Raw genomic sequence first — 19,079 nt, 5'->3', positions numbered from 1 at the left:
CCTCCTCTTCCTCCCTCTTCCCTCCTCCACTCCTCACTTCTAGTCCTCCTCTTCCTCCCTCTCCCCCTTCTTCCCTCCTCCACTCCTCACTTCTAGTCCTCCTCTTCCTCCCTCTCCCCCTTCTTCCCTCCTCCACTCCTCACTTCTAGTCCTCCTCTTCCTCCCTCTCCCCCTTCTTCCCTCCTCCACTCCTCACTTCTAGTCCTCCTCCTCCTTCCTCTCCTCCTTCTTCCCTCCTCCACTCCTCACTTCTAGTCCTCCTCTTCCTCCCTCTCCCCATTCTTCCCTCCTCCACTCCTCACTTCTAGTCCTCCTCTTCCTCCCTCTTCCCTCCTCCACTCCTCACTTCTAGTCCTCCTCTTCCTCCCTCTCCTCCTTCTTCCCTCCACTCCTCACTTCTAGTCCTCCTCTTCCTCCCTCTTCCCTCCTCCACTCCTCACTTCTAGTCCTCCTCTTCCTCCCTCTCCCCCTTCTTCCCTCCTCCACTCCTCACTTCTAGTCCTCCTCTTCCTCCCTCTCCCCCTTCTTCCCTCCTCCACTCCTCACTTCTAGTCCTCCTCTTCCTCCCTCTCCCCCTTCTTCCCTCCTCCACTCCTCACTTCTAGTCCTCCTTCTAGTCCTCCTCTTCCTCCCTCTCCCTTCTTCCCTCCTCCACTCCTCACTTCTAGTCCTCCTCTTCCTCCCTCTCCCCCTTCTTCCCTCCTCCACTCCTCACTTCTAGTCCTCCTCTTCCTCCCTCTCCCCCTTCTTCCCTCCTCCACTCCTCACTTCTAGTCCTCCTCTTCCTCCCTCTCCCCCTTCTTCCCTCCTCCACTCCTCACTTCTAGTCCTCCTCTTCCTCCCTCTCCCCCTTCTTCCCTCCTCCACTCCTCACTTCTAGTCCTCCTCTTCCTCTTCTTCCCTCCTCCCTGACATCTCCTCTTCCTCTCTTCTGTCACAGCTTCCCTTCCCCCTCTCTTCTCTAACCTCTCTCCTTCCCTTCCTCAGGGAAGACATTTTTCCCCTCCACTTGATCCCATCGATTTCTGTCCAGTTCAAGGATGTCACTTTCTCCTTTTTCTCTTTCTCTTTCTCTCTTACCCTTTTCTTTGTTCTCTCTTTCTCATCATCTCCCTTTCCCTATTATCTTGTTGATTGTTTGTTATTCTGTGTGTTGTCCTGTAGGAAATAAGCAGGAAACCAGAATATAATCCAGAGTTGATCCAAAAATCAGTTTATTACAAAATATCAGACATGTTGTATTACAGATCTTTTGTCCTCCAGCCAATATTACTACCATCAGTTTATAGCACTACCAGCTAGAGCCAGCACACACACACACAAACACACACACACACACACACACACACACACACACACACACACACACACACACACACACACACACACACACACACACCTTGCAGTATCTGTACCTCCCCGTGGATAGGTCTGTAATATGGTGTATGATTGCGTGTAATTATAATCACTATTCACACACACACAAACTCTTTCACATGCACACACTCACATACACGAGCATGCGTGTGCGTGCACCCACCCACACACACACACACCCACACACGCAGCATCTTCATGATTATCATTATTCTTATCATCTTAAAATCTTCTGTCTGTCACACACCATTAAACACTATACTGTTTACAGGACTTATCAACCCATATATACTTGTATTCCATGTAATATTAACATCACAATAGTACATTATCTACAATACAACAACATCATCATGCTTTCTAATGACACGTTATATCTGTGCAGGACACTACATGTGGACTCAAGTGTTGAAGTCATGAAAAGTGCTACAGGTACAGCAGAATGTGGTTTATATCCCTGATCACAGCAGATCACCACCAGTACAATCAACAGCATTTACAGCAGGTATTTACACACACACACACACACACACACACACACACACACGAGCACACACACTCTGAGAGCTGAAGTCATTACAGCAACAAAAATAATCCCTAGACATCCAAACAATAAATATTCAGACTTCATATTTGACCCTGTGAGCGACTGTGTAATACTAACCATGATATTAATCAAATATATATATATATATATAACTAAATAATATAACTATATACAGTGCCTTGCGAAAGTATTCGGCCCCCTTGAACTTTGCGACCTTTTGCCACATTTCAGGCTTCAAACATAAAGATATAAAACTGTATTTTTTTGTGAAGAATCAACAACAAGTGGGACACAATCATGAAGTGGAACGACATTTATTGGATATTTCAAACTTTTTTAACAAATCAAAAACTGAAAAATTGGGCGTGCAAAATTATTCAGCCCCTTTACTTTCAGTGCAGCAAACTCTCTCCAGAAGTTCAGTGAGGATCTCTGAATGATCCAATGTTGACCTAAATGACTAATGATGATAAATACAATCCACCTGTGTGTAATCAAGTCTCCGTATAAATGCACCTGCACTGTGATAGTCTCAGAGGTCCGTTAAAAGCGCAGAGAGCATCATGAAGAACAAGGAACACACCAGGCAGGTCCGAGATACTGTTGTGAAGAAGTTTAAAGCCGGATTTGGATACAAAAGATTTCCCAAGCTTTAAACATCCCAAGGAGCACTGTGCAAGCGATAATATTGAAATGGAAGGAGTATCAGACCACTGCAAATCTACCAAGACCTGGCCGTCCCTCTAAACTTTCAGCTCATACAAGGAGAAGACTGATCAGAGATGCAGCCAAGAGGCCCATGATCACTCTGGATGAACTGCAGAGATCAACAGCTGAGGTGGGAGACTCTGTCCATAGGACAACAATCAGTCATATATTGCACAAATCTGGCCTTTATGGAAGAGTGGCAAGAAGAAAGCCATTTCTTAAAGATATCCATAAAAAGTGTCATTTAAAGTTTGCCACAAGCCACCTGGGAGACACACCAAACATGTGGAAGAAGGTGCTCTAGTCAGATTAAACCAAAATTGAACTTTTTGGCAACAATGCAAAACGTTATGTTTGGCGTAAAAGCAACACAGCACATCACCCTGAACACACCATCCCCACTGTCAAACATGGTGGTGGCAGCATCATGGTTTGGGCCTGCTTTTCTTCAGCAGGGACAGGGAAGATGGTTAAAATTGATGGGAAGATGGATGGAGCCAAATACAGGACCATTCTGGAAGAAAACCTGATGGAGTCTGCAAAAGACCTGAGACTGGGACGGAGATTTGTCTTCCAACAAGACAATGATCCAAAACATAAAGCAAAATCTACAATGGAATGGTTCAAAAATAAACATATCCAGGTGTTAGAATGGCCAAGTCAAAGTCCAGACCTGAATCCAATCGAGAATCTGTGGAAAGAACTGAAAACTGCTGTTCACAAATGCTCTCCATCCAACCTCACTGAGCTCGAGCTGTTTTGCTAGGAGGAATTGGAAAAAATTTCAGTCTCTCGATGTGCAAAACTGATAGAGACATACCCCAAGCGACTTACAGCTGTAATCGCAGCAAAAGGTGGCGCTACAAAGTATTAACTTAAGGGGCTGAATAATTTTGCACGCCCAATTTTTCAGTTTTTGATTTGTTAAAAATGTTTGAAATATCCAATAAATGTCGTTCCACTTCATGATTGTGTCCCACTTGTTGTTGATTCTTCACAAAAAAATACAGTTTTATATCTTTATGTTTGAAGCCTGAAATGTGGCAAAAGGTCGCAAAGTTCAAGGGGGCCGAATACTTTCGCAAGGCACTGTAATAACTTAACTACTGAGCATGCAGTTGTGTGCTTGTCCAGTGTTTCCCTTCGTAGGACTCAGCCATGTCTGTTCTATTAAGTATATTTCTATGGCCTGCCCAGTTCTCTAGTACACAGGTGGGCTGGTCTGTAGGTTTAGATCGGTGGTTAATGGTCTGTAATTATAGGAAAACGTCTGTAGTTTCCTGTCTGTAGGTTTAGGTCTGTAGGGTTAAATGTATGTAATTACAGGGAAATGTCTGTAGTTTCCAGTTTGTAGGTTCGAGGTCTGTAATTATAAGGAAATGTCTGTAGTTTCCTGTCTGTAGGGTTAAATGTATGTATTTACAGGGAAATGTATGCAGTTTCTGGTCTGTAGGTTTAGATCTGTGGGGTTATAGGTCAGTAGTCCTGGAGTCTGTCTCAGCCTACTTTCCCATAAGAGTCCAGAAGCAGGATGCTTGCCTGTTCTAGGTTCCACTGGCAACGCTCTAGAACCTCCTGGCACTCTGATCTAGAACGCAGACCCAGGCGAAACAACTGTTCAACCTATAACAGAGAGAGAGAGAGAGAGAGAGAGATGTTAGAGAGAGAGAGATGTTAGAGAGAGAGAGAGATCTAAGAGAGAGATCTTAGAGAGAGAGAGAGATGTTAGATCTCTCTCTTAGATCTCTCTCTAACATCTCTCTCTCTAAGATCTCTCTCGAACACCTTTCTCTCTCTAACATCTCTCTCTCTAACATCTTTCTCTCACTAAGATCTCTCTCTAACATGTCTCTCTTAGATTTCTCTCTTAGATCTCTCTCTAAGAGAGCAATCTAAGAGAGAGATGTTAGAGAGAGATCTTAGAGAGAGATGTTAGAGAGAGATCTAAGAGAGAGATCTTAGAGAGAGAGAGATGTTAGAGAGAGATCTAAGAGAGAGATCTAAGAGAGAGATCTTAGAGAGAGATGTTAGAGAGAGATCTAAGAGAGATCTAAGAGAGAGATCTTAGAGAGAGAGAGAGATCTAAGAGAGAGATCTAAGAGAGAGAGATCTAAGAGAGAGAGGGAGAGAGATCTTAGAGAGAGAGAGAGAGTATGTGTGTGTGTCTGTATGTGTGTACCTTTAGTTGGCATATGGCCTGAGGGATATTCCAGCTGTGAGTCTCCAGAGCCACTTCACACTCCTCTGCTGTCACACCATGCACTGCCCCCTGCACCTACACACACACACACACACACAGTTGTAGGATCTCATTAGGTTCCGAAGTCCTGCGACTTCAAAAAGCATTTAAATGTATTTCTGACAAGATAAACAGGTAAACACAAAGAGCACCTTGAATGCAGCCACATTCTACACTGCTTGTTCTGAACATCTCTAACCTGAATGAGGCTGTTCTCCCATTGCCTGCTGGGAGCTGTAGTTAAATGTTGAGTCCTGTGGTTGTTGTTGTTGAAAGAGGTGTTAGGCCTTGCCCCACCCCCACCTGGTTGCTGTTTCATCATGGGTCGGACAGTGGCCATTTTGGCAGCTCCATATCTCTCCAGGTAGGCGGGGCGTTCAGAACTCTGAGAGCTGTCAATAAGGGGATCCAATGAAGCGCTGGGAGGAGGGGCAGCAGTGAGCCTGGAGGAATAGATGGAGGAGGGAGGAGAGGAAGAGGGGGAGGAGGAGACTAGAGAGCCGAGAGGACCAACAACACCATACAGCCCTGTCCTCTGACGAGGGGAGACGGAGAGGGGAGGGGGTGGGAGACAAAGGGGGGAGGAGGAGAGAGGGGAGACAGAGAGGGGAGGAACTAAAGGAAGGGGGGAAGCGGAGCGGGAGGAGGGTTGAGAGAAGGCGTGGTCTCTGGGAGGGATCTGAGGGGGCGTGTCATCCCTCTCACCTATGGAAATGCGTTTGGAGGAGCGGAGGGGTGGGATGGGGGAGCGTGGAGGTAGCATGGGTCTGTCCTCATAGGAAGAAGAGGAGGAGGGGGGAGGAAGGTAGATCTGTCTGTGAGGGGCCGGGGGGGCCAGGGAGAGGGGGAGGGGGGAGGAGGGGAGGGAACGGCCGGCTGTCATGGGAACACGCAGTTTCACCATCACCTGCAGGTCAGCAGGAAGAGAAAAAAATCTACAGTTGAAGTCGGAAGTTTACATACTCGTCTTTTCAACCACTCCACAAATCTCGTTAACAAACTATAGTTTTGGCAAGTCGGTTAGGACATCTACTTTGAGCATGACACAAGTCATTTTTCCAACAATTGTTTACAGACAGTTTATTTCACTTAAAATTCATTGTATCACAATTCCAGTGGGTCAGAAGTTTACATACATTAAGTTGACTGTGCCTTTAAACAGCTTGGAAAATTCCAGAAATGTATGTCATGGCTTTAGAAGCTTCTGATAGGCTAATTGACATAATTTGAGTCAATAGGAGGTGTACCTGTAGATGTATTTCAAGGCCTACCTTCAAACTCAGTGCCTCTTTGCTAGACATCATGGGAAAATCAAAAAAAATCTACCAAAAAATTGTAGACCTCCACAAGTCTGGTTCATCCTTGGGAGCAATTTCCAAACACCTGAAGGTACCACGTTCATCTGTACAAACAATAGTACACAAGTATAAACACCATGGGACCACACAGCCGTCATACCGCTCAGGAAGGAGGCGCGTTCTGTCTCCTAGAGATGAACGTACTTTGGTGTGAAAAGTGCAAATCAATCCCAGAATAACAGCAAAGGACCTTGTGAAGATGCTGGAGGAAACAGGGACAAAAGTATCTATATCCACAGTAAAACGAGTCCTATATCGACATAACCTGAAAGGCCGCTCAGCAAGGAAGAAGCCACTGCTCAAAAACCGCCATTAAAAAGCTAGACTACGGTTTGCAACTGCACATGGGGACAAAGATCGTACTTGTTAGAGAAATGTCCTCTGGTCTGATGAAACAAAAATAGAACTGTTTGGCCATAATGACCATCGTTATGTTTGGAGGAAAAAGGGGTCTTGCAAGCTGCAAGCAGCATCATGTTGTGTGGCTGCTTTGCTGCAGGAGGGACTGGTGCACTTCACAAAATAGATGGCATCATGAGGCAAGAAAATTATGTGGATATATTGAAGCAACATCTCAAGACATCAGTCAGCAATTTAAAGCTTTGTCGCAAATGGGTCTTCCAAATGGACAATGACCCCAAGCATAAGTTGTGGCAAAATGACTTAAGGACAACGCTTTTGTCACTTCTAGGTTAGACTACTGCAATGCTCTACTTTCCGGCTACCTGGATAAAGCACTAAATAAACTTCAGTTAGTGCTAAACACGGCTGCTAGAATCCTGACTAGAACCACATTTTTTTATCATATTACTCCAGTGCTAGCCTCCCTACACTGGCTTCCTGTCAAAGCAAGGGCTGATTTCAAGGTTTTACTGCTAACCTACAAAGCATTACATGGGCTTGCTCCTACCTATCTCTCTGATTTGGTACTGCCGTACATACCTACACGTACGCTACGCTCACAAGACGCAGGCCTCCTAATTGTCCCTAGAATTTCTAAGCAAACAGCTGGAGGCAGGGCTTTTTCCTTGTCGAAGGAATTCTAAATTCCTCTGTATTGTTTCCCAATCAGAATTCATCACTCTGTCAATGCATTCGAAGGGCTTGTAAGACCCTATATTTTTATAAGAATGGACAGAGCCCCGGTCTTAAAAGTCAGGTAACAGCGTTTAATTCAAGGTTATAAAGGTTATAAACTGAAAATGACGTCAGCGTTTTCTAAATGTTCTATCTCTTCATGACACTAGTAGAGAGGCCCTATAGTTCTCGAGCCTTCCCTCCTCGCCTGAAGCCAAGGTCAGTCATTGTAAATCAGCATTCTAGACAGTCTGGAGATAGTCCGTCCCTGCCATCTGGAGATAGTTCATTCATTTGTACAAAGGAACAGACTGTCATTGTTACTAAACTCCTGACTATATTATATACAATTGGGAAAAGGGAGCAAGAGAGAAAATTAATATATGTACAGTATATAATAGCATTTGGACTAGTCAGTCCTGATTGAAATGTATACATAATTAGTCATCATTGATCAAAATTCCCTTAACACTCCTATAGAGCTCCATTTTTATGGAACGGTCTGCCTACCCATGTCAGAGACGCAAACTCGGTCTCAACCTTTAAGTCTTTACTGAAGACTCATCTCTTCAGTGGGTCATACGATTGAGTGTAGTCTGGCCCAGGAGTGGGAAGGTGAACGGAAAGGCTCTGGAGCAACGAACCACCCTTGCTGTCTCTGCCTGGCCGGTTCCCCTCTTTCCACTGGGATTCTCTGCCTCTAACCCTATTACAGAGGCTGAGTCACTGGCTTGCTGGGGCTCTCTCATGCCGTCCCTGGAAGGGGTGCGTCACCTGAGTGGGTTGATTCATTGATGTGGTCATCCTGTCTGGGTTGGCGCCCCCCCCTTGGGTTGTGCCATGGCGGAGATCTTTGTGGGCTATACTCAGCCTTGTCTCAGGATGGTAAGTTGGTGGTTGAAGATATCCCTCTAGTGGTGTGGGGGCTGTGCTTTGGCAAAGTGGGTGGGGTTTATCCTTCCTGTTTGGCCCTGTCCGGGGATGTCCTCGGATGGGGCCACACACCTCCTGTCCCTCCTCCAGTATTTATTCTGCAGTAGTTTATGTGTCGGGGGGCTAGGGTTAGTTTGTTATATCTGGAGTACTTCTCCTGTCATATTCGGTGTCCTGTGTGAATCTAAGTGTGCGTTCTCTAATTCTCTCCTTCTCTCTTTCTTTCTCTCTCTCGGAGGACCTGAGCCCTAGGATCATGCCCCAGGACTACCTGACATGATGACTCCTTCCTGTCCCCAGTCCACCTGGCTGTGCTGCTGCTCCAGTTTCAACTGTTCTGCCTTATTATTATTCGACCATGCTGGTCATTTATGAACATTTGAACATCTTGGCCATGTTCTGTCATAATCTCCACCCGGCACAGCCAGAAGAGGACTGGCCACCCCACATATGCTCTCTCTAATTTTCTCTTTCGGAGGACCTGAGCCCTAGGACCATGCCCCAGGACTACCTGACATGATGACTCCTTGCTGTCCCCAGTCCACCTGACCGTGCTGCTGCTCCAGTTTCAACTGTTCTGCCTTATTATTATTCGACCATGCTGGTCATTTATGAACATTTGAACATCTTGGCCATGTTCTGTCATAATCTCCACCCGGCACAGCCAGAAGAGGACTGGCCACCCCACATAGCCTGGTTCCTCTCTAGGTTTCTTCCTAGGTTTTGGCCTTTCTAGGGAGTTTTTCCTAGCCACCGTGCTTCTACACCCGCTGTTTGGGGTTTTAGGCTGGGTTTCTGTACAGCACTTTGAGATATCAGCTAATGTACGAAGGGCTATATAAATACATTTGATGATTTGATGACAACAAAGTCAAGGTATTGGAGTGGCCATCACAAAGCCCTGACCTCAATCCTATAGAACATTTGTGGGCAGAACTGAAAAAGCGTGTGCGAGCAAGGAGGCCTACAAACCTGACTCAGTTACACCAGCTCTGTCAAGAGGAATGGGACAAAATTCACCAAACTTATTGTGGGAAGCTTGTGGAAGGCTTCCCAAAACGTTTGACCCAAGTTAAACAATTTAAAGGCAATGCTACCAAATACTAATTGAGTGTATGTAAACTTCTGAACCACTGGGAATGTGATGAAAGAAATAAAAGCGTACCTCTCTCTGCAGCTCCTGGAACAGATCAGCTGACTGTGTTAAGCCCCTCCCCTCTGCATCGGTGCTGGGCGGAGCTAAAATCCCCTCAGCCAATCCAGTGATAGATCGAACCTCCATGTCTGCCAATTGGCCCTCAGCTTCCGTGGCAACCTCGTCATAGGCAGGAAGAGGGAGGGGCCAGTCTAGGATGGAAGGAAGGTCCTGGAGAGAGAAAGAGAAGAGAAGACTGTTATTTTGCCCACGCAGTGTGTGTGTGTGTGTGTGTACGTACCTTGAGTGTGTCCTGGTCAGGTAGGCATGTCTCAGTGAGAGGGGAGGACGTGGCCGAGCTAAAGCTGTCATCGGTGAAGTCGATGAGCGAGACCTCGCTTTTGGCCGACCTTACACCTGGCCCCTCCCACGGGCGGAGTTTAAGGCCCATAGCCACACCCATTTTTTTCAGCCCCAACGAAGCACCTTCATATTCATCATCTTCATCTAACACAGAGTCATAGAACGGCTCTACACACACACACACACACACACACACACACACACACACACACACACAACGTCATCATTATCATCAGAGAGTCATAGTCAGCTCAACATAGACAGCTAAATAAACACTCAGCGTGAGAGACAGACTTACTCTGGATCAAGACAGCAGGCTGGGGAGGACGAGGAGGAGGCTGCTCTGATGGACAGAAAGAGAAAGACGGAGAGAGTTTAGGAATGAATAAAAAAATAACGAGGTAAGAAGACACTGTAAGGAGAGAATAACTCTCTGTGTGTGTGTGTGTGTGTGTGTGTGTGTGTGTGTGTGTGTGTGTGTGTGTGTGTGTGTGTGTGTGCGTGTGTGTGTGTGTGTGTAGCCTACTCACTCCTGGTGCGGTTGGGTAGTTTGGTGGGCCGGGCAGTGGAAGGATCCATTCCCATAACATCAGGGGGGTCCATGGGGTTTCCCAAGTACAAGCTGAGGGGGGTAGAGGCCAGGGATGTAGTGCAGCGTAAACACAGTACTTCAAATTGTCTTTATAAAACTTACATGACATGCAGTTTGCTCTTTGGGTTCTTTTCCAATTGGTTCCATTGGGCCTGACATCTAAAGAACAAGAGCACAACTGACAGCGCTCTGCCTCACTCTAGTGGTCAGGCACTGTACTTGCAGGTAACAGCCAGGAATGTGTGTTTGTGTGTGTGTGTGTGTGTGTGTGTGTGCACCTGTCTATGCGGTCAGCGTGCCCCCAGCTCCTGTGTGGGTCAGTGTCTCCGTGTCCAGTGTGAATGAAGGAGTGTGTGAGGGGTCTGCTGATGTCTTGGGCCGACAGGCCGCTGACCGACGTGACCACGTGGCGAGGAAACTGTCCCATGCGCAACGTCCTTCTGTTCTGACCTCTCCACCAATAGAGCTCTGCTCTGGAGACACAGAGACATTGATATGATTCCCTCTTCCACATTACAGAGAAGCATGTCTGTTCTACATAGCTATCTGACTTTCAGAAACATCATTCTTCCCTCCCTCCCCCACCCACACACACCCACTGACCTGCCCTCGATGATGGTGATGATGTCATTAATGGTGATCTGGAGTTTGTCCGGTTCCTCAAAGTCCTGCAGCGCTTTCATGTCTGTAGGCATGGTCTACACATATACACACACACACACACACACACACACACACACACACAATCATTATTACCACTAGGTGGGTAGCTTCGGTCTTGCAATCACTCATGTAGCTACAGTGCCCTCTGCTGGTCACTTGGTGAACCATGAATTGAATGTGTGTCTACCTCCAATAGAAAGTCTCTGAGGGCGGTGAATGTTGGTCTGTCATCAGGCTGAGGGCTCCAGGTCTGCAGCATCATGTTGTAAACATCCTGGGGACAGTCATCTGGCTTCACCAGCCTCTCCCCCTCCACATCCACCTTATGGAGAATCTGCACACAGACACACACACACACACACACACACACACACACACAGAAACACACACACACACACACACACACACACACACACACACACACACAAACTTTTCAAGTACTACCGTCAAACACATATTGCGTGTGAGTGTGTGTCTGTGTGAGTGTGTGTCTGTGTGAGTGTGTCTGTGTGTCTGTGTGAGGGTGTGTCTGTGTGAGTGTGTGTCTGTGTGAGTGTGTGTCTGTGTGAGGGTGTGTCTGTGTGTGTCTGTGTGAGGGTGTGTCGGTGTGAGGGTGTGTCGGTGTGTGTCTGTGTGAGGGTGTGTCTGTGTGAGGGTGTGTTTGTGTGTTCGTACCTGGCTGCCATTGAGTCCTAACCATGGCTCCTGTCCATGTGTAAACATCTCCCACAGAGTGACTCCAAACATCCAGGTGTCTGAAGCATGAGAGAAACTTCTGCTTCTCAATGACTCTGGAGCGCACCTAGAGACAGAGACAGACAGCGGGAGAGAGAGAGAGAGAGAGAAAGACAGAGACAGAGGGAGACAAAGAGAGACATAGAGAGAGAGACAGAGAAAGAAAGACAGAGAGAGAGACAGAGAGAGAGAGACAAAGAGACAGAGAGAGAGACAGAGAGAGATAGGGACAAAGAGAGACAGAGAGAGATAGACAGAGACAGAGAGACAAAGAGAGAGATAGACAAAGAGAGACAGAGAGAGACAGAGACAGAAAGAGAGAGACACAGGGAGAGAGAGAGAGACAGAGAGACAGAGAGACAGAGGGAGACAAAGAGAGACAGACAGAGGGAGACAAAGAGAGACAGAGAGAGAGAGACAGAGAGAGACAGAGAGAGACAGAGAGAGACAGGGAGACAGAGAGACAGAGAGAGACAGAGAGAGAGAGGGAGACAGAGAGACAGAGAGAGAGTGACAAAGAGACAGAGAGAGACAAAGAGAGAAAGAGAGAGAGAGACACAAAAAGAGAGAGGGAGAGCGACAGAGAGAGACAGAGAGAGAGAGACAAAGAGAGAAAGAGAGAGAGAGAGAGACACACAAAAAGAGAGAGGGAGAGCGACAGAGAGAGAGAGAGAGACAAAGAGAGACAGAGAGACAGAGTGACAGAGAGAGAGAGACAGAGAGCGAGAGAGAGAGACAGAGAGGCAGAGAGAGACAGAGTGACAGACAGAGAGAGACAGAGAGACAGAGAGAGAGACAGAGACAGAGAGAGAGACAGAGAGAGAGACAGAGAGAGAGACAAACAGAGAGAGAGACAGACATAGAGAGAGAGAGAGACAGAGAGAGACAGAGAGAGAGAGAGACAGAGAGAGATGGAGTGAGGAAGAAAGAGGAGTGAGGAATGGAGAGGATAGAAAGAGATCATATTGTTTAGTACAGGATCAGGCAGTGAGAACCGCCACCTAGTCACTCACCATGCGAAGGGCACCTTGTGACTCTCCTCCATCACATATGTATCCTGGTGTGACGGCAGTGCCCTCATCAGGCCAAAGTCACCGATCTTCACCATTTCATTGGTCGACAGCAGGACGTTCCTTGCAGCCAGGTCTCTGTGGAGGAACCGCCTCTGTTCTAGATATGCCATGCCACACGCCACCTACACACACACACACACACACACACACACACACGGCAGATGTGAACTAACTTGCTAGTGAGCGCTAGCTAATCATGCAGTAACATCACTGTTACACCCCCCCCCCATTGATCTGTACTGCGTAGCCACACAGAGAGGAGATGAGGATGTCCCCCCCCCCCCACTGACCTGTACAGCGTAGCCACACAGAGAGGAGATGAGGATGTCCTCCCCCCCCCACTGACCTGTACAGCGTAGCCACACAGAGAGGAGATGAGGATGTCCCCCCCCCCCCACTGACCTGTACAGCGTAGCCACACAGAGAGGAGATGAGGATGTGTCCCCCACTGACCTGTACAGCGTAGCCACACAGAGAGGAGATGAGGATGTGTCCCTGTCGCTTCCTCAGACGATCCAACAGAGAACCAAGAGGAGCCAGCTCTGTCACCTACACACACACACACACACATACACACACATTAGAGACAATATACATACACACGTTAGAGACACATTAATTAATACAACGTATTCAATGAGTGTGTGTGTGTGTGTGTGTGTGTGTGTGTGTGTGTGTGTGTGTGTGTGTGTGTGTGGGTGTGTGGGTGTGTGTGTGTGTGTTTGTGTGTGTGTGTGTGTGTGTGTGTGTGTGTGTGTGTGTGTGTGTGTGTGTGTGTGTGTGTGTGTGTGTGTATCTCACCATCTTCATGGGGTGAGTGAGCACCACTCCGTAGAGCCGTATGAGGTTCTGATGGTTGAGGGAGTGCATGGCGTTCACCTCTCTGATGAAATCATCCAACCCCTCAGTGTCTAACACACTGTCTGTCTTCAGACACTTCACCGCTACTGACAGCTAGAGAGAGGGAGGGATGGAGGGAGGGATGGAGGGAGGGATGGAGGGAGGAAGGGGAGAGAAAGAGAGAATGACATGTTTTACTTTGTGAACCAGCTGTCAGATGAAATCATTCTCTAATATTTTGTTGGTAAAATAGATTTACTTTCTGGTTCTCTCTCTCTCTCTCTCTCACCCACCCACCCACCCAAACCCACCCACTCACTCACCACTTGTCCAGTCGGTCCGGTCCACTCTCCTCTCCTGACGACTCCAAAGGTTCCGTCTCCCAGTCGTTCACACAGCTGAAGCTCTGCCTCCCGGATCAGACAGGTCAGGGCTGCCCCCGACGACGGCCCATCGCTGGACGGGGTTAAGCCTTTAAACAATAGTTCATATACATATAATTATGTGAGTTAACATACTCCAACAACAACTCCTAATTAAAACAATACTGTTTACAGGTCACTAATGGAGATCTTTGTGGGCTATACTCAGCCTTGTCTCAGGATGGTAAGTTGGTGGTTGAAGATATCCCTCTAGTGGTGTGAGGGCTGTGCATTGGCAAAGTGGCTGGGGTTATATCCTGCCTATTTGGCTCTGTCAGGGGGTATCGTCGGATGGGGCCACAGTGTCTCCTGACCCCTCCTGTCTCAGCCTCCACTATTTATGCTGCAGTAGTTTATGTGTCGGGGGGCTAGGGTCAGTCTGTTATATCTGGAGTACTTCTCATGTCTTATCCGCAGTCCTGTGTGAATTTAAGTATGCTCTCTAATTCTCTCTTTCTCTCTTTCTTTCTTTCTCTCTCTCGGAGGACCTGAGCCCTAGGACCATGCCTCAGGACTACCTGGCATGATGACTCCTTGCTGTCCCCAGTCCCACCTGGCCGTGCTGCTGCTCCAGTTTCAACTGTTCTGCCTGCGGCTATGGAACCCTGACCTGTTTACCGGACGTGCTACCTGTCCCAGACCTGCTGTTTTCAACTCTCTAGAGACAGCAGGAGTGGTAGAGATACTCTGAATGATCGGCTATGAAAAGCCAACTGACATTTACTCCTGAGGTGCTGACTTGCTGCACCCTCGACAACCACTGTGATTATTTTTATTTGACCCTGCTGGTCATCTATGAACATTTGAACATCTTGGCCATGTTCTGTTATAATCTCCACCCGGCACAGTCAGAAGAGGACTGGCCACCCCTCATAGCCTGGTTCCTCTCAAGGTTTCTTCCTGGGTTCTGGCCTTTCTAGGGAGTTTTTCCTAGCCACCGTGCTTCTACACCTGCATTGCTTGCTGTTTGGGGTTTTAGGCTGGGTTTCTGTACAGCACTTTGATATATCAGCTGATGTAAGAAGGGCTTTATAAATACATTTGATTTGAGTAGGTCAAAATCTCAAAAATGATAAGCCTGGAGTTGGGATAATGTAAAGAATATGTCAAACACCCACACACCTGGAGTCATCAAGGTGGGCGATGCCCCCCGGGGCTGCTGTGGGTCGGAGTCAGAGTCAGGTCTTTTCCCTGGAAATACCTGCTGGCCCAAACACAGAGACTACAGCTTAGAGAGACTTTACCACGTACACACACATGTACACTAATCACATGCACGCACACGCACACATGCACACACACACTGTCATGCCCTGACCATAGAGAGCCCTTGGTCCTCTACGGTGTAGTAGGTCAGGGCATGACTAGGGGGTGTTCTAGCTCAATATTTCTATGTTGGTGTTTTGTATGGTTCCCAATTAGAGGCAGCTGGTAATCGTTGCCTCTAATTGGGGATCATATTTAGGTAGCCATTTGCCCCACCTGTGTTTGTGGGATATTGTTTTGTGTTTGTGCACCACCACTACTTTCACTACTTTCACGTTTCGTTATTGTTTTTTTTTTAGTTTCACCGTAATAAAGATGTGGAACTTCAATCACTCTGCGCCTTGGTCCGCTAATTACGACGATCGTGACACACACACTCAGCCATGCATGCCCGCATGCACGTTCACACACACACACACACACACACACACACACACACACACACACACACACACACACACACACACACACACACACACACACACACAGCTAAGAGGAATTCAAACTCACTGTGTGCTGTACCTTGCTCATCCAGGATTTGCGTTTACAGAGAGCTCTCCTTCTCTTGACTGCCTCCCAAAGCCTCCTCTGTCCTGCAACACACAGAGAATACATTACACACCGTCAGCCTCTGTCCTGCAACACACAGAGAATACATTACACACCGTCAGCCTCTATCCTGCAACACACAGAGAATACATTACACACCGTCAGCCTCCTCTGTCCTGCAACACACAGAGAATACATTACACACCATCAGCCTTCTCTGTCCTGCAACACACAGAGAATACATTACACACCATCAGCCTTCTCTGTCCTGCAACACACAGAGAATACATTACACACCGTCAGCCTCTGTCCTGCAACACACAGAGAATACATTACACACCGTCAGCCTCTGTCCTGCAACACACAGAGAATACATTACACACTGTCAGCCTTCTCTGTCCTGCAACACACAGATAATACATTACACACCGTCAGCCTCTGTCCTGCAACACACAGAGAATACATTACACACCGTCAGCCTCTGTCCTGCAACACACAGAGAATACATTACACACTGTCAGCCTCCTCTGTCCTGCAACACACAGAGAATACATTACACACCGTCAGCCTCCTCTGTCCTGCAACACACAGAGAATACATTACACACCGTCAGCCTCTTCTGTCCTGCAACACACAGAGAATACATTACATACTGTCAGCCTCCCTCTGACACACTGCCACCCCATCGTCTATGTATGTGACATCTTGGATCGCTACAGGACATAGAAATAGGAAAATAGATTGAGGAGAGACAGGACTCTGTGACTGTGTTATGACTACCTTGTGACTGTGATATGACTACGTTGTGACTGTGATATGACTACATTGTGACTGTGATATGACTACGTTGTGACTGTGACATGACCACATTGTGACTGTGACATGACTACGTTGTGACTGTGATATGACTACATTGTGACTGTGATATGACTACGTTGTGACTGTGATATGACCACGTTGTGACTGTGATATGACTACATTGTGACTGTGATATGACTACATTGTGACTGTGATATGACTACGTTGTGACTGTGATATGACTACGTTGTGACTGTGATATGACTACATTGTGACTGTGACATGACCACATTGTGACTGTGACATGACCACATTGTGACTGTGACATGACCACATTGTGACTGTGACATGACCACATTGTGACTGTGACATGACCACATTGTGACTGTGACATGACCACGTTGTGACTGCGATTGGGACCATTTCTAGAGGAATAGACATGGTAAATCCACTACTATAGCTTTCCTTGATCTTTTTACACTTTAAAATAGGATATGACTTCACACACCTGGCCTCCCCATGCCGATCTTCTCCAGGTCTTCATTCTTGACGTAGTCGAAATGTGACAGGCGGGTCACGTTCAGCTCGTCACGGACACGCAGGAAGTACTGCTGCAGCTGAACGTCTGTTAACAGATCTATCAACCACTCTGTCCCCTCCTCCGTCATCTACACACACACACAGTCAACATACCAACAACAACATCAACCAGTGTCTGACACAGTACAGAAGACTTTACCATGTTTTCTCCCACTCTCTCCTTCCTCTCTTCCTTCTCCTCCTCTTCTATCTCGTAGGACAGACGCTGGTACATATAGTTCTCTGCCATGGCTGCTGCTCCCCCACACTCGTCCTCCAATCTCCCCTCACCCGCCGTCCCTCTTTCAATACTCTATGGTTTTGTCCTGGTTTCAGCTGTGTGTGTTAAAGCAGTGGTACATCTCAGTTCCTCTCTGTGTCACTCTGCTGCAAGTCTGCCCAGTGTTGAGCTCCCCTCAACCTCACGACCTTCTGCCTAATCAATACACACATACACACAGGCGCTCGCGCACACACACACACACAGGCGCTCGCACACACACACACACACACAGGCGCTCGCGCACACACACACACACACACACACACACACACAGGCGCTCGCGCACACACACACACACAGGCGCTCGCGCACACACACACACACACACACACACACACACACACACACACACACACACACACACACACACACACACACACACACACACACACACACACAGGCACTCGCGCACACACACACACAGGCGCTCGCGCACACACACACACACACACACACACACCAGGAGACATCTGACACCACTCTCTCCTGTCTCTATCAGCCAAGCTAAGCCTTCTATAAACTGTCCCTTTCTCTATCCATCTGTGCTGACTCACCCCTACACACAGGACACTTCCACACCTCTCTGACCTCTCTATCCCTTTCTCCCTATGACTCTCAACATCCTCCGTTTACTGTTGAATAATACAACATCCCCGGAGAGAGAAGAGAGAGCTAGAAACAGTGCTTTCTATGTGACTCTGTTTAATTTAATTCTGAATATGGACATTTAAATATAGCCTGTATTACCCCCGATTCAGCCTCTCTCTCTGCATTATAAAACAGCACTGCAGTGCAGACTACTGTTGCTATAGGGAGAAAACACTACATAACGAGCCTACGCTAACCCTCCTCCCTTTCTCTCCTAGTAAACAGTAGCTCTTGTTGAGCTAGGCTAAATAAGCTAAGAGATATGCGCATTGAATCCGTTTTTTAAACTAATCTACTGAAATGTTAAATGGGACATGTCGCATCACTGATCCATACACTGACTAGCCTATTAACGGTAACCTCATCAGAGACAGAGACCCAAATCAAGCTAACAGTATAGTTCATGCAGACGCTCATCGAGAGATGTAAAAAGAGAGAGATGGGGAGAGAAAGACAGACTCTCTATTTTCTCCACCTCGCCAAAACTCGCCTTAATCAATTGTTGTTTTCAGAACCCTTCATTTTTTCTTGGTAAAATAAGCAGTCGGTTGTTTTCTGTCTGTTCCCTGTCCTCTCCTGTAATTCCTGGTCGCGTGTTGCTGGGATTACTGGCGTGGCGTCACCGCGTTTTGCGCACATTGAGATACCGTACGTTCCAGGCCGCCAACATTGCATTGAAACATTTGCATTAAAACATTGCATGATCTATTGGGTAAGGATAGGCTATCGGTGATTTTTGGTAGTTAGCGTCCAACGACGATTTGGTATTTGATTAGGATCCCCATTAGCTGTTGCAAAAGCAGCAGCGCCTCTTCCTGGGGTTCACACAGAACATGAAACATGACATAATACAGAACATTAATAGACAAGACCAGCTCAAGGACAGAACTACAT

The 19,079-nt window shown here is 47.2% G+C and overlaps 1 protein-coding gene across 2 annotated transcripts; it reads right to left on the bottom strand.

The window, feature by feature from the left end:
- Window positions 1–3,662: 3,662 nt before the first annotated feature.
- On the bottom strand, window positions 3,663–18,907 carry LOC109900138 (activated CDC42 kinase 1). 2 transcript variants are annotated; one of them, XM_031835063.1, is made up of 18 exons: window positions 17,184–18,907; window positions 15,839–15,921; window positions 15,185–15,263; window positions 13,964–14,112; window positions 13,602–13,754; window positions 13,254–13,349; window positions 12,741–12,922; window positions 11,668–11,794; window positions 11,180–11,326; window positions 10,933–11,027; window positions 10,608–10,802; window positions 10,268–10,359; window positions 10,036–10,080; window positions 9,676–9,905; window positions 9,405–9,605; window positions 5,071–5,778; window positions 4,812–4,907; window positions 3,663–4,255 (listed from the first exon to the last, which is right to left on the bottom strand). In XM_031835063.1, the coding sequence occupies exons 1-18, from the start codon at window positions 17,341–17,343 to the stop codon at window positions 4,130–4,132; spliced, it is 2,964 nt and encodes a 987-aa protein (XP_031690923.1). In that variant the 5' UTR covers window positions 17,344–18,907; the 3' UTR covers window positions 3,663–4,129. The 2 variants fall into 2 exon arrangements, with proteins under 2 accessions (XP_031690923.1, XP_031690924.1); XM_031835064.1 differs by having other exon boundaries at window positions 15,851–15,921.
- Window positions 18,908–19,079: the final 172 nt, after the last annotated feature.

Source organism: Oncorhynchus kisutch, linkage group LG11, assembly GCF_002021735.2.
Source record: "Oncorhynchus kisutch isolate 150728-3 linkage group LG11, Okis_V2, whole genome shotgun sequence".
Lineage (NCBI taxonomy): Eukaryota > Metazoa > Chordata > Actinopteri > Salmoniformes > Salmonidae > Oncorhynchus > Oncorhynchus kisutch.
The sequence above is the reverse complement of the archived record's forward strand: the minus strand, read 5'-3'. Positions and strand labels throughout refer to the sequence as shown.

Excerpts from the sequence above, each read along its gene's own strand:
- LOC109900138 (XM_031835063.1), bottom strand. The coding sequence starts at position 17,343 with ATGACGGAGGAGGGGACAGAGTGGTTGATAGATCTGTTAACAGACGTT. Across the intron at positions 15,922-17,183 it reads GATCGGCATGGGGAGGCCAG|GACAGAGGAGGCTTTGGGAG; the intron begins GTGTGTGAAGTC and ends TGTGTGTTGCAG. Across the intron at positions 11,028-11,179 it reads TCAGAGACTTTCTATTGGAG|ACCATGCCTACAGACATGAA; the intron begins GTAGACACACAT and ends GTATATGTGTAG.